General features: G+C 43.8%; 1 protein-coding gene across 7 annotated transcripts in view; it reads right to left on the bottom strand.

Moving 5' to 3' along the window:
- COL26A1 (collagen type XXVI alpha 1 chain) overlaps positions 1-16,153 on the bottom strand; it is a 135,356-nt gene that overhangs the window by 91,877 nt on the left and 27,326 nt on the right. For 5 of the 7 annotated variants that reach the window (XM_026037006.1, XM_026037007.1, XM_026037000.1 and 2 more), the window contains one exon: positions 16,044-16,147. In XM_026037006.1, coding sequence (XP_025892791.1) covers positions 16,044-16,147 — 104 coding nt within the window. The remainder of the gene's footprint in view (positions 1-16,043; positions 16,148-16,153) is intronic. The other 2 variants (XM_026037002.1, XM_026037005.1) reach the window with 1 other exon arrangement.

Here is a 16,153-nt window from a genome sequence, read left to right as displayed (position 1 = left end):
ACAAGTCTTGCTGGGATCCTGTAAAGCAGGAGAGCAAGAAGCCCAGGTGATTGGGGCTTTCTGATCGCAAGCATCAGGTCATGGACAGACAAGTCAGACAAGTCATTGTTTTAAAATGGATCCAATATCTACAAGAAATAAACAGGAATAAACAAGCAGGGGTGAGTTAAGGCTCAGCTTTACTTGCAGGTACTGAGCAAAGATCAGTCCCTCCTTTGCAGCACACTAACTGCCTGTGCGGATGTTTGAAATTAGGGCCTTGCTCCATACACGCAAAAAAGGGCAAAAAGCTTCCTCGGTTGCCTTAGGGCAACAAACACAGAGCAGCTTCTCTACTGTCGGCTGCCACTGTCTGTTTATTGAGCATTAGACCTTGTCTCCAGAAATGTGCAGACAGGTTCCAGGAAATGAACTAACACGATTATGGATTAGAAAGATCATGAGAGGCCCAGGAACGATAAGAAATAGATCCAGACACAGATAGTGCCCTGCAGCAGGAGCCTTATCCCTCAGCAGACACAGGTTGCAGAGCAGCTGCATGGGGAGAGCCAGGTTCTCTTTATGTGAAAACAGGCACCAGATCTGGAACCAAAATCCATAGCAGCCACTTACACCAACAGAAAAAGGGAAATCTCGATGGCAGCACGCTGTAAGAGAGAGGACCGAACAAATTTGCTGGAGGACTTTAGACCACGCACCAGATAAAATGGAAGAGTGGCCTTGCCAAATTCCTCCACTTGAAGACTGTGCAATTAGGCCAGGAAAAGCACAACAGAATATGCTATAGAGAATAGTCTTGCACTGGCTTGTTAACCTAACAGGCCTTTTCCATCTCCAAAGTCTGCACTTCAGAGCAGGTACCTGAATAGTATAGATTATAGCTCATCCTGGCTGCTCTCTCCAGACACATGGAGGAGAAGAAGGTGCTCAGGAGTAGCCAGCATGGATTCACCAAGGGGAAATCCTGCTTGACTAACCTGATCACCTTCTACGAAGGAATATCTAGCTGGATAGATGAGGGCAGAGCGGTGGATGTCATCTATCTGGATTTGAGCAAGGCTTTTGACACTGTCCCTCACAGCATCCTCCTGGGCAAGCTCCGAAGGTGTGGGATAGATGAGTGGACGGGGAGGTGGATTAGGAATTGGCTCGATGGCAGGGTGCAGAGAGTGGTTGTCAATGGTGCGGAGTCCAGCTGGAGGCCTGTACTTAGTGGTGTCCCCCAGGGATCAGTTCTCGGTCCGGTCCTGTTCAACTTATTCATTAACGACCTGGATGAAGGGCTGGAGTGCTCCCTCAGCAAGTTTGCCGACGATACCAAACTGGGTGGAGTAGCTGATAGCCCTGAGGGCTGTGCTGCCATCCAGAGGGACCTGGACAGACTGGAGGACTGGGCGGCGAGAAACCTCATGAGGTTCAACAAGGGCAAGTGCAAGGTCCTGCACTTGGGGAGGAATAACCCTGGACACCAGTACAGATTAGGGGTGGACCTGCTGGAGAGCAGCTCCGCAGAGAGGGACCTGGGTGTCATGGTGGACGACAAGTTGACCATGAGACAGCAGTGTGCCCTGGTGGCCAAGAAGGCCAACGGGATCCTGGGGTGCATTAAGAAAAGCGTCTCCAGCAGGTCGAGGGAAGTGATCATCCCCCTCTACTCAGCCCTGGTGAGGCCACATCTGGAGTACTGCGTCCAGTTCTGGGCTCCCCAGTACAAGAGGGATGTGGAGCTGCTGGAGAGAGTCCAGCGCAGGGCTACCAGGATGATCAGGGGCCTGGAACATCTACCATATGAACAAAGGCTGAGAGAGCTGGGTCTGTTCAGCCTGGAGAAGAGGAGGCTGAGGGGGGACCTGATCAGCGTGTATAAATACCTCAAGGGAGGCAGTGAGGAGGAGGGGGGCGGCCTCTTTTCAGTGGTGGGCAGGGATAGGACTAGAGGAAATGGCTTCAAACTGAAGCATCGGAAGTTCCACAGGAACTTAAGGAAGCATTTCTTCACTGTGAGGGTGACAAAGCACTGGAACAGGCTGCCCAGAGAGGTTGTGGAGTCTCCTTCCTTGGAGATCTTTAAAACCCGCTTGGATGCAGCCCTGTGCCACGTGCTCTAGGTGACCCTGCGTGAGCAGGGGGGTTGGACTCGATGACCTCTGAGGTCCCTTCCAACCTTCGGCATTCTGTGATTCTGTGATTCTGTGATTACATCAGGTGGCAAGCCAACAATCCCATCACATTAAGAAAATAAGCCCAGGCCAAGCGTGGGAAAAGGTGTATTAAAATAAAAGCCAACAGACCAGCTAGGTCCCCACTAACAGGAGAGCCTTCCCTACGAAGCCAGCAGATGTAGGTCCCAGTAACTCATGGCAGATGGGATGTGTGACACCTGTAAAGGCTGTTCAACACAGCACCTGCAGAGCCTGCTCTGAGCTTGCAAGGCCCCAGTCCCCAGGTACAAGTCTGCCCGTAACATCCTAACTACACCCCATTTAGTCATGTATAGAGCAGCAGCCGAGACCCCGGGCAGAATTTAGCTAGCATAGCCATATGGTTGAACCCTTTAGCAAATATGGTCTAACTTATCCTTAAATGCAAGGCCCAGGCACCACCCCTAGCAACTCCAGGGATGTTGCTGAGATTATAAACAACGAGCACAAAAAACCCAACCACACCACAAAACAAACATTTGGGCACCGCAAAGGAGATCTCTTTCCCCAACCATCCCATAAAACAAAGGCTACCCAAAATAGCAAGCCAATTTTTGAAAAGGTTCCTGTACCTCAGCTCCAGTGTGACCTTGGCTGAGTCATGACTGGACCCAGGATTCTTCTCCTCTAGTTGGCTGCTCTAAGTAGATGGCTGCGCTACTTCCCTCGAGACACAGCAAGGCAGAAATAGGAAATGAAATGGAGAACCGGGAGGAAATTCCATCTCCCAACACAAAAAAATTAAGAGGCAGTCACAGAATTCTCCTGTTAAGAAGTAAAGAAATACATATGCAAGAGTAAAGGCTAGAGACACAGAAATATCTTGTTAAATTTTTACAGTTTAACCACTGAACAAGTTACTTTCTCTCCATAATTTATACCTGAATTGTGTGTCTAGACATGACATCATTTTAAGGTATGCCTTGTGTTCTCTGGTTAAGTTTACAATAACCAGGACTTATAATTGCTGTGGTTCAGGTCAGCAAAAGAGGAAAAAATACCCAAAGCACCTCCTAAGCAGCTGTTCTTGGTAATCGTTTTCGTGCGTCTTTTTTCTGTCATGGAGACATGGCCCAGCAAATGCTAGAAGTCAACTTTAAACCAACTCCCCTTCCGAAAGGGGATGAATACCACAGGTAATATGCAGTTTCTCAGGCAGGTTTATTTGGTATGGTTCATATTAAAACAGTGAAGGGTGGCCAGATAAGTAAGGGCAATGTAAACGTCTACCATGTGCCTCTGGAGATTGATGGCTACAGACATACCAGCCCCTGCTGTACATCCACATGATAAACCAGTTATTTGAGCACAGTGAATAAGCCTGAGAGTCTCAAATGGGATAACACTAAATATCAGCATCTTCTCCTTACTGAAGCATAAATCCCGAGGCTATGAAAGCTGGAACCAGAGTACAGTTAGCATATACCAGCCACTCTTACAAGAAGAACGATCCCGTGGTGATAAGGGCGGCTGACCAAGCGACTTTAATCACATGAAGAATTGCAATCACTGCCCGGAGCGCGTGGAACTGAAGTGTGCTGTTGGATCAACAAAGTGGAATTTAGATGACAGAATGGGGGGGAAAAAAAAACAGCACAACTTGTTTTTGTTTGTGAGCACGGGCATCCTGGATCTGAAAGCCAGCCATGGAGGAGCTGGGCTGAGGATGACAACACCCTGGAGGACATCTCCATATACACCAAAACTGTCCCTACAGCAGCAAGCTGAGGGGAGCTCCTATGCAGCTGGATTCAAAGCATCACAAAGGTCCTAAAAGAATAAAAATAAAATAAATAATAAAAAAGCTGGAAAGCTGGAGCAAGTTGAAGAATTTGGATTGACGAGAGAATAGCGTGGAAATCATAGTCCCTGGCTGGCATTTCACAAGGCACAAGTATGTCACCCACACACAGGTATTTGTGACAGAAACATTAACACTTGTAAGACAGAAATATGTACCAGGGTTCTACCATACTGTGTGCTCCATTCCTCTTCATATTATCCTGACAAAAATATAACCTACAGCTTTAAAGTTATCTAAAAGAATTTTTAAAAATGCAGTGGCCCTTCTTAAGGTTAATCCACCTAATTTTAGGTGGATGAAGTGACGAAGTAGGAGTAATCGTGAGTCAAAAGATTCAGATGTAACAAGTGTTATACAGGCCCACCATGAGGTTTTCCCTATATACATAATACATAGAGATATCTTCTGCATTAGTCAGAAAAAAAGACTTATTCCTTCTCATATGCAGTTCATTCAAGCCCTGCTCATGAACATCCTTTATGATGCACATGCTAATAGCAAAGACCACAGCTCATGGCATCACACTAGTTTCCTAGGGTTGAGTGAGAAGAGATGACTCACTCTAGAAAAAAACTGCCACCAGAGATTAATACAGCCATCCAAATTCTCAGTAAAGAACCTCATTAAGCACAAGGAGGACTTTGGTATTTACAGTTCTGCAAATAAAATTTATGGTTATCATGCTTACTGTTATTGGTAGTTCTTCTACTTAAGACAAACAGAGCAAGAATGATACCTTTGCACAGACGCATTTTGCTGCAAGGGAACTTGAACTACTTGCCTGGTAAAGAGAACAGATTTTCCCCCACTGCTCTTCGTAGCTGGTAAATGCTACTGTTGTGCTGAGTACAAATATTAAGACAAAAGTGAGAATCTTCAGTTTTATGTTTAACAAACCATTATCCATCCTTTCCATCCCACCCAGGCAGTCCAGCTGTAATAGAAATAACTGCTTATTTATGCTTTTACAAGGACTCGCTAGTACAGCGGAAAGCCTGTGTTCAAGGCATCTCTGACAGATCACACAGGGAGATGCGTTTAGCAGATAATACAACTGGAGAACGCTGGAAAAGCCACTGTTTGCTTAATCACTTGACGGTATTTTTGAAAAGATCAAATAATTCAAGTTCCGGAGTAATTTGTTCCTCTTATTTAATGGCCCGTAATACAATAATATAGTGCAAATCCCTACAGCAGGACAACTAGCTGCAGCACTCAGAGCCATCACTGGGCGAGTGCTGAGTTGTATGCATTTAACAGCTCTCACCACAAGTAAGGAGAAAAACAGAACCTTTACCACAGGCCTCTGCTCTTTAAAGCTAAAACACATCACAGGCTGGCAACAGTGATAGTCTTTTTTAATCATTCGTTCAGTTTGGCTACTGGAGAAGAGCTAATTAACTAAGATGTTCCACAAGCTCCAATACTGTTGAACTCCTACTGCCGTTTCTACAGATTGTGCTTTCGAAACACTAACTTCTCCCTGAGAACAAGATCTGAATGCTTCATTAGCAACCTTTAGCACTTGACCTAGGGAGCCAGATTTGGCATCATCACTGGGACAGGAAATAGTCTAGCTAAAGGCCTCCTGCGCAGATGGATGGGCTGGTCTGGACCAATGTATTCATGAAGGCATTTACAGAAAAATAAAGGAACTAGCAAGAACTTCTTGAACCATCTCTTAATGTCTCCACAACTACATAAAGGTCAGGAGCTCTTCTAGCTCTGTATTTCTACAATCCTGCTTGCTTTGACTTGCTCACCAATCAATTTAAGTCTCAGCCTTGGGCAATCCTGTACCCCACTCTGTTCTGTTCTAATGCACCAGCGCTGGATCTGCTTACAATAGATGCATACATAGAACTGGAAGGTTTAGCAAATAGCAAAGCCACAAACACTGGCTGTTTTTGCATTATTCGTTTGGTGGCTTTAGTGACCAGAAATCAGCAAACGCTGCAAGATTTCTCCTGTCAAGGAAGATCACATGGAAGGCATGGTTGCATCTCTAATATTACCCTGATGTTGCCTTTCTTGCATGCTGCACCCACTGCTACAGATCAACACACCTGTGCCTTTCCAGTGACTGATTATCCAGAGACACGCAACAATGCTCAATATCTATAAGGGGCCAGGGACTGAATCCTGAGTTTATTACAGAAAAGAGATGGAGTAAGCTGCTCGCCAGAAATCCAAACTGTGGCCAACAAGTCCCTCCAGGATAACTTGGAAGGTTCTTGTAACCTCATTGCCTTATGCCTGCTGGGCTCAAAATGAAATGCAAACTCACAGGATACTTATGGATTTGGATGCATTATCCGAGGAGACAAATTAAGAGTCCAGGCAAGAAGCTTCTGGGTCCAGAATAAAAGTTGTCGTCTTCCTTAATGAACTTACTCACTGGGGATTTCAGAGAGCCATTCCTTTGTGCCTTTCCTGCTTTAATAGTTGAGAAGTCTAATAAGAATCATCTATATGGCAAAGTTACAAACTTAAATCCGCTTTGATAAAGGCCTTTAAGTGTTGACTGAAATCTTTGTGGCAGAAGAAAAAAAATCAGAGCCAATGTCCTTGGAAAGCTCATCAGTAAGGTTTTTTTTAAGCTTCAGTTTCTTTTAAGAACTGTGAAGTTGTCACAAAGCTACCCAACAAGTGTTCTCTATGCTGCAGCGAAGAGCAATCTTGCAATATAACGTTTGTTAAACGATTAAGTGTTTCCCACTCTTTACAGTAACTGTGCTTTTCCTTCAGGTCCTTAATGTCCACCAACTATATTATTTTTAGGAAAGCCTACTTGTGCTGTTGATATTTTTAACTGCGTATATAAACATACCTAACTAGTTAATAATCAGTTAACCTAATCATTTCATAGTATGAGATATTCAAATAGTAAAGGCATAGTGCTTTCTCAGCTGTATACCTTTTTTAAACTTGACAAAGTAAAGCTAGCAATACTCAGGTTCAGATCTGTACCACAAGTTAAGACTACCTTTTAAATTGAGAATTCACAAAGCAGAAACCACTGTAACTCCTGCAATTTGAGTGCTGTGAGAAACACTGACATATATAGAGGCAGCCATCTCTTTACCTAAACATATATAAGATACTAAATTGTGTCAAGTATGGTTTCATGGATACATTAGCAATAAGCATTACACCTGGACAGTGGATCTGTAGCACTAGACTATAAACAAGTATTTCTTTCACTAAGTTTATAGCACTTCTGAACAGAGCTTCAATCCCTTCAATCCATCCTTTTCCACAAGCCTCAGCTCCAGCCGTGGGAACTTGCTGCCTGAGGAGTCACCTTCTATTCAAGATCTGTGCATCTGATTACTCCTGCCCCTGTATTTCACTGCTCACACATCTGACCGAATCTTACATTATGGATTCCTGCCCAATTCTACAATTTAATCAAGATCTGACTGCCTTTTAACCCTAGTCTACCATGTATTCCCAGCACTGCTTAGCTGTGCAACATGCACAGATCTGATTAGAGAGCTCCCTTCTTTCCTCCTACCGGTTTTAAATGAAATATCAAGTCACACTGGACTGAGAACAGTCCCTAGTGCAACTCCATTTGACACCTCTGCCCAAACTGACACAGTCTGAATCCTTACTAATTACACTGCACCGTTTGCTTTGAATGGACTGATTGTGTATTTTGAAGTTATTCCATTTAGCACACATTCCTGTAGCTTCCCAAATGGAGCTACACTAGCTCTGCTGCCTTTATCCCGCTTACTAGCTAATGAAGGGAAGAATTGATGTTGGCACGACTTGCAGTGAGCTACCTTCTATCTAGCATTTCCTCAGCATTAAACTGAAATTAAACTCAACTAGGAATTATTTGGAGGGACACATTTGTTTCCCCTTTTATTAACAGGGACTTTAGGAGAGACTGAAAGTCTGGGCTTCAGCAACAAGGAAACTTGACACCTACCTCTTGCTCTCACCTCCAAGTCTTCAACAAAGCATGAAACAGCATTTGCTCCTCTGGCAAATCCACCTCTGGACCCACTCCTGGGTTTGCTCTCCCAACTCTGGCTGCTCCCACTTGTGGATATGAGTTTCCACTGCTTACAAACTCATCATAAGGTGCTGTGGCAGCACAGGATGAGTAACAGACTTTACAGGATGTGACACTTGCTGAAACTTCTCGCTTATCATACACCTCTTCAGATAAAACTAGAGACTGCAAGCTGAGGGCTTCCTGTGAGGGGTCCTGGCTTCTAGGCCTCTGCTTATAAGCATGTATATGCAAAGCCCATATGCATTAACTTCCCCTCGCCCCCCTTCTCTACAACAGATCAAAAAGTCCACCTTTCATTAACGCTTTTGAGAAAGGTTGCATCAATACAAATTCATTGGTGGTTGTCCTAACAGGCATTACAATTTTTGTGTAGGACTAGTAAAAAAAGAAGCTTTGATTTTCTTTCCAAATCTAGACTAAATAAGATAGCAGTATATCCTTTCCAGTAGCATCTAGAGGTGCTTGTTGAAAACGTATCTCAGAAGTTCGCTCAGCTTTACATCACAGCTGCTAAACACCACTGCTAAGTGGCACCTAAAAACAGAGCAAAAAGCTTCACTCACACTATTATATACAACCCCTTGAAGATACAGGGCCATAATGAAGCAGATGCCACCACAGCATCACATGCACATACATTTGTTACTACAACCTTCTTTGGAAGAGCTCCTGGAGAGCTACCAGCTCCATGCCCACTGCAGAGACCCTGTGCTTAGTCCATACATCCATCCCTTCTGACCAAAGGGATTCCTTCCCTACTATCATAGCATGCTCTTATGCCTCCAAGAAGTATCTGGTGTTATTGATGATCGTTTGAGTTAGATTTCCAAAGACTGGACAACCACATATCCTCTTTCCCCTCAAACTACAGTGTACAACATTGGGAGTGGGGCATAAAATAGCCTGACTTATTTTCCATGAAGACTTGAAGTCTCCATTGTATGGTATGATAAAAATAGGAAATGGCAGCTCAATTCTGAATCCAGAGCCATAGCTTGAGGTGAAGGCTATATTAGAGATGAGGAACAAGAGCTTTCTCCTCTTTTTCCACAACCTTTGTCCTCATAAGATTTCCAGGATAGATTAAAGTCACCTGACTGACAGGAAAAGAGATGGCACTCTGCATACCAGGCATTTCTTAGTACCTTAAGGACATTCCTGGGTTAAATTCATTAGTCTTCCTCAGGAAACCATCTAATCCAACACTGTTGGATAGTGACAGCAATATTAAGTCAACATGCTTCACAAGCAAGCTCTTGAAAAGCAGTGGGGAAGGAGCTGCAATTTTTTAACTGCTATGCTCAAAAAATAAATGCAAAACAGCTTAAATGGCCACTAGCTTTGAAAGAGTCCGTGAAAGAAAACACGCCAACTGTAGACACTTCATCCTAAAGGCATCCTAAGCCTCATTTCCTATTCCCAACAGAAACACAAAAGTTATGATAGCAGCAAGGAAACTCAGATACAGAGATGCACCAGCAATGCATTTTGGAGATGTGTTTGATACAGCTTCAGGGGGTGGCTTTAATTCTGCCATTGTTGTCCACCATTCACTTGAAAGGCACTGAGACAAGCAGTAGACACTGATTAAGAATTATTCTTCTGCTCAGCAGTTCCATATGCCACTGGAATTATGGTGTGCGCCTGGAAAAATGTTAATTCTGTTAAAAACAAAACCCCACCCCTCCTGCACCACCTCTGGTGGGAATTTCTGTAGGGAAGAGGAACAGGGTGGAGTGTTTTGGGAGAATGTTTTTCATAACTTTGGTACTATGTCTGCAGGACTGACAGCATGACTTATCAAGCCCTTCTTTTCCAAGAGGACACAAGGTAGAGAGCAGTAGCACGAGCTTGGACTGATGCAAAACATGACCAAAAATTCCTTATCCTGGACAGAAAGGAAGGGTTAACTGTTCACTTAACCTTTTAGCTTTTTTTTTCCCCTTTTTTTTTAAACCACCAAAGTAAGGGGTGCAAGTGGCAAACAGCAGCAGCCATAAGATGCTGTCTCAAGATTTGGAAACTAGGAAGTCAACACGGAAAGAAGCTCTACACAAGAAAGTACTGATGTAAAACACTTGTGTGCAACAGCTTCGATGGGCCAGAGATGTCTGGGAGTATTTGTAGAAATCTAATAGAAATACTTTCTAAAATTTCTCAAATCCACCATGGCTGGATCTTTATATGGTCACAACAAGGGAAATGTAGCACCCACAGTTTCCAGGCTTCATTTCTCCTATGTTGAATGTTCTCCCATCAGGAAGTCCTAATTTGATAAAACAATACCAGTTCCACAGTGGAAAATGAATTAGCAACATTAGACATTCAAGCGTCAATTCCCTCTTGGCATACAGGCCAAAGGTCTGCTTTTATTCCCCCCTCTCTTTATAGGTTCCTAGGGGAGTTCAAAGAGAACCCATGACCTGCCAGGCCAACATCCTGATGGACAGGGGCCTGAGAATTTTGCTTATCCACTCATCGGAGCAACACATTGCAACTCCGAAGAAATCCCTCAGTGTTTCTGTATGTCTTTCCTTACTTGTTTTTATCTGCTCTGCTGAGCTTCAAGATTGCTACTTCCCCCCAAATGGTAAGAACCAAGGGTTCTTTGGTAAGAACCCAAAATGGTAAGAACTCAAAGCAGGTTTAGCTGCTGACACTGATACAACTTAAGAGACCCTCAAGAGACTTTTAGCTCTCCACAGACAGCCAACGTGTGTCATCTGCAGCAGGCAAGATTGCTGTCTTCAAAAACCAAAGACTCTATCCAATGCTATGGACAATCTATTTCAGTAATTCACCATCTTTGGTGTTCCCAGGCTAGCTAAGGGAAACTCGTATAGAACTCAAGACTTATACAAGCATACAACATGTTTGAGAAAGCAAACAAGTAACTTATCAAATTAAACATGATTCTCAACAAACCAGTGTAATTTGATGGGAGTGGGAAAAAAGAGGGGGGACAGGACAACCTAGCAGTACGGCATACAGCGTTTCTAATTATATTAAGATAATATCTGTAGATACTTAGCCATCTAAATATTTTGACATTAGGTGCTGAATAAAATTCTCCCTGTTCAGATTTTTTAAAAAGTCAAAAACAAAACCCCTAAAGACGACAGATTTGCTGGAATGTAATATCAAAGTCTTTGAAAACCTGTAATTCTTTTTCTTTTTTTGACCCTGCATCAAAAGAGAAAATGAACATTTAGAAATTGTTTAAGGAGTTGCTCAGCACTGATGCCAGAAGGCTCTCAGCAGGCTGTGTGTTCTCCCAGTAGTGATCACACAGTCCAGGAACTCCTTAAAAAAAAAAGATAAAAAATGACACAAAGGTCATGCCTGAACCCAGAGGTTGCCAAGTGGTCAGTGTGGTCATGATAAAGGACAGGAATTGGACAATATATCATAGAGTAGTTTGGGAAAGTTCTGGTGAACTTTTCTCTTACACCAGAAAAGGCTACCAGAACCACAAGCAACCAGAAGCAGAACTGTGTTCTGAGCGGAGAAAACGCTGTTACAGAAGAAAACATTTAAGCAGGTATTATCTAACATCTATATACACTATATAAACAAACATCACTCTCAGAAAGCTGCTTTCATTCATCAACTTCATTATAATTACCATCATTTGATGAGCTTTTATAAAATTTTTTGAAGGTTAGTATAGAGCTAGTTACCATATTTTAATACCTATCTACCAATCAGATTATTATTAAAATCAGGCTCAAAGCAACAATCTAACAGTTCATAAACACAATTGCTAATAATCACTAAACTCTAAAATCAAATTTTTTGCACTATATCACATCAAGAGCACCAAAGGCCTTATTTTTTTGCTTGTCTTTAAAAAACTCTATGCACAGGGGACTAATAGGTTTGAAAATATTGAGACGATAACATGCAATCAACAGTCACTAAAAGCAGATAATTATTCCAGGAACTGAAATGAGAGAAAAAAAAACTAATTATTTCTCGAGATTGGGTGCTCAAATTCTCTTTCCCCACACACTAAACAAGCAAGAGTTTAATCCTCACAGGCACAATAGCATCATTTCAGTTGGGCAAAGTTACTCTGGAGCCACTTCTGGCCCAAACAATTGAGCTGCCTCCTGTCAGTTTGCTTCTGGGGTAAATAGGATACTGGCTACTGTCCCAAATTTAAACAATACAAACAAGAAAAATATTTGTGAAATTTGTAAAGAAAAATAAGATCTTTCCTGGCTAGCTAACTCTACAGCAGTGCTGAGCCCCTCGACTTGCCAGGGACACTTTTCTTCTCCCTAGAGATTTCACTTGCCTTTAAGCTTTCAGTCACACAGGGAAGGAGGAGGAAGAAAGAAGGAGGGAAAAAAAAAAGGCAGAGTTGAAGTGTCAGCATCATCTTGGACTCAAATCAGCCAGCGTGATGCATGACTGCAATAGCTATGTCACTTCACCTCCGCACTGCCCTCATCCATAAGTTCTTTATGTCAGCAGTATAGGTGGCTCAGAGCATTCATTTCCTGTCCTAGGCTTGGGCACCAGTTTAAACAAAAAAAGCCCCAAACTGAAAAACAAAAGTTGGCATCTACTGACAGTTAAATTCACCAGATGTGTTTGCATCAAGTTTCTTTCTCTGTTCAAGAAAATTGCAAAAGAACTTTTAGAAAGTCCTGGACAACTGGTCATTTTTAACCATCTACTCAACCGGCTGATCACTTTTCTACAGCTAAAAGAAAAGCCTCGGGAGAATTCCCGAGGCTGGCATGCCTTTTCTTGAAGGGAAGGCAGGGAAGGGAAGTGGGAGAACTCTGAGCAGTGCAGAATTTGTGAAGGAAATGCACTGGAAGCTGCCATCCTACCTCAGTGATTAAAGAGCCAAGCAAGGGGCAGCAGCAGCATCTGCTTTCAGAGCTGCGCTTCCTCCAGATGATGCTCTGTCAGATGCAATGCAAGAGTTAAACTCCCAAGATAATTTAAACCTAAACAACACACGGCCTTCACCATTAAAGTAGGTGCCTGCCAGCTGGTGACAGTCAAGCAATTACTTTCTCAAGCTAAACTTGTTAGCTAAGGGTCAAGGCACTCTGTAAGACTTGAGCTGCATTTAACAGCTTGCTCTATCAGCAGCATGTTGCTGGGAAAGGGGAGATTTCTTCGTGAGGGCACATCTCACAAAGGCAGCAGGGGGCTGTGGTATTTTGGGACCTCTGCATGGGCTGTCCCCTTTGCCCAACACTGAGCAGCCGGCTGCAGTTGGGAGATGACAAGGCAGATAGCGTGGCAATAGCTACATTGCCACCCCTGATTGATGGGGAGTCCTTTGACATGGCTTCCTTGATTTGTCCCACCACCATCTTATCTTCTCTGACAGAATGCTAAACAAAATATAGCACAGAAAGAGGCAAGACAACCCCGCAAAACAGCAGCTAAAAAAATAGTCCATCTGGAAGATGGATCATACAGTGGCTCCCTCAAAGGCACTGTTCAAGAACAGCACAAAAGGAATAAGCGTCATCCACCTTCCTGGGGACTAATGTAAGAATCCATGGAGAGGACCTCTTCAATTTCAAGCTGCAAAACTCACTCATGTGAAAAAGGAACCTCATCAACATGACCATGCATGCATCATTCCCCAACCAGATCTCAGCGCTCTTGACTAATTCATTCTCTTTTGGCTCATTTGGTCACTAGAAACAAGAGGCATCTTCAACAAAACGCAAGCCTAGAGCTATTGTGGTGGCCATTTGACTGGCAGTGGAGAAAAGCAGAGACTGTCAGATATTCAAAGCATTTCCATCATGTACAAGTTACAAACAGAAAGGCCAGTCTGCCTTCAAACATATCTACACCACATCAACTTCAGAAGCGCCAGCTGGACAGACAACTAGAATTAGATTTCATCCCAATATTTAATTAACACGAGAAAAGAAGAGAAAGATGAAAGCATTTTGAGGCTCTATCCTGCTAATTTGCTGTGGCTTCATAATTGCTCTGGTTCTGTTTTGTTTCAGTTTATTTCTCTGTTCTCTTTTGTTTGTTGTTTGCAGCAGAGACCCACACACGTACGCTTAGAGCAGTTCATGGGTGGAGAAAGGAAAGACTGCAACAGGCTTTCCATGGGGTTGCCAAAAGTAGCAAAAAAGCTCTAAAAAATAATCTTCATTTTTAACCTAAAATTCAAACTGACACTACCAGTAGGATTAATGTAAGCAGCATTTTATTTTTAAACACTTCTTTTTAATGCTTTTAAAAGCAGTTTGCTTTTAAACTCAATGCTTCTAGTCACTTAGAGGTCTTGTGCACACTGCAAGTTGCTTCTAGAAAGTAACTAGCACATCCCTGCTCCACTAGAAAGGTGGGAAAAGGGTGAGGGTGGTTTATGTCTTTTTATTTTTTAAATAAAACACCAACTAGCACCGTCGGTAGCTCCAGATGTTTTAGAGGGGAATAGAAAAGAAGGTAAAACCTCACACAGGAAAGTGAGGGTTTGCTCCTGGCTTTCTTGCTCACATTCCACAGCCACTATCCAAACCCCAAAATGCAGTTCTACCTCAGAAACGACCTGTGTAAAATTGTCACCTCATTCCACAGACCTGCTCCTGCAAGGTCCTTGCTGACTTTCACAAACAGGTTCACGCCGGCTTCATTTCCCCTCAGCGTCACCGAGACGGATCTGGCTTCATAGGAAGGAGATGGATTCTCTCCTTTTTACCAGCAGCACCGCTGTAATCACTCACACTTGTGCAAACCTACAGAGATCCGAGCAGGCTCCACACAACCTTCTCAGGTCCTTGTTGAGATCCTCGGCCAGGCAGAGCCATGGCTGCTCTGGAAATAACAGCTCTGCCATAATCCCGATTACCCACTTCCCTGCACGGCCAAGTAAAAGGCCACGCCGATGCAACAGCTTCTCTTTCCCAGGCTCCCTTCCGTACAGGGCATGCTAAAAGGCAGGGTTTGCTCCCGCTGATTGTGATTTATGGTGGCTTTGCCACTCTTCAAGGCTTTTCTTGAGCTTCTGAGAAGCTATTGTTTCCTCAGCAGCCCAAAGGGAGCTGCTGTCTGGAACCATCATTCTTTCTGACGTTAACAAGAAAATTTCCTCGTTAGAGATTTGCCTGAATTGTGCAATTAACACCAAGATAGGGCAGCACAAAGAAACCTAGGCGCAGCTACAAGACTGCGGCATCTTGGAGATGCTGGATGCGAGTCATTAGCCCAGCGAGTCGTTACCAGCCAGCTGGGTCCCTTGGCAAAGGGCTAGCAATCTCAAAGCACCATTTCCCTGGGGGTCTCCGGTCATGAACACTCCCCTGAGGGGGATTTGGCTGATGCCACAGAGCCTAAACCTGAAATTCAATGGGAAAGCTGGGCTTGTTTGTATGCCTCAGAAACAATAGTTAAACCAGAGAGTGTCCCCGAGGAAAATGCACATCACGCCCTTTTTGTCCATCACTGAGAAAGGGAGAAGATTTTCTTTTTCTCCAGATTTAGAAAAAGCCTTGTGTTTTCTCTGTGTCACAGATCAGATGCCAAACTTGGAACCGTGTCGTGTGCATTGGGCAATCTGCCTGTTGTACCCAGTAAGCCAGGGGCAGGGATGGAAGGGGAACAGGAGGTATCTAACATAATTCAAAGCTCTCGGGGAACACACTTGTGGACCTAACTTTGAGCTTGCAGGCCTAACTTTTGCTAGCAGCCACTCAGGAACCTTCTGTCATCAGCTGCAGTGATGAATGGTGGGATATGCAGAAGATGCACATTGACAAAGAGAAAACACATTTTCTAGGGTATTGCAATGGGGATGCCAATTACGCATATACCCTACACCTCAGCAGACATCTATGAACAGACGCTACGCCTGAAAAGTCCAACTATGACAGGGAAGGAAACAACAGGTGATTTGCTCTTATGCTTGAAAGTCACAGGGCAAATTAAGGAACAAAGCTCCACTCAGCCCAGCTGGTGCATCCACACATCCCCCTTTTGTTCTGCAGGAAGGATGAATTGCCAGGTAACTTACCCTCCTCGCAGTTGCTCCCTGTGAAGCCAGGACAGCACCTCCACTCCAGCGTGGTCACAGTTCGGTAGGACATTTTGTACGTGGGCCTGATGAGAGTCCTGTAACTAACA

This window comes from Nothoprocta perdicaria, unplaced genomic scaffold (assembly GCF_003342845.1).
Source record: "Nothoprocta perdicaria isolate Ctin4 unplaced genomic scaffold, notPer1 scaffold_189, whole genome shotgun sequence".
Classification (NCBI taxonomy): Eukaryota; Metazoa; Chordata; class Aves; order Tinamiformes; family Tinamidae; genus Nothoprocta; species Nothoprocta perdicaria.
Note: the sequence above shows the minus strand (reverse complement) of the source record. Positions and strands in the feature narration are given on the sequence as shown.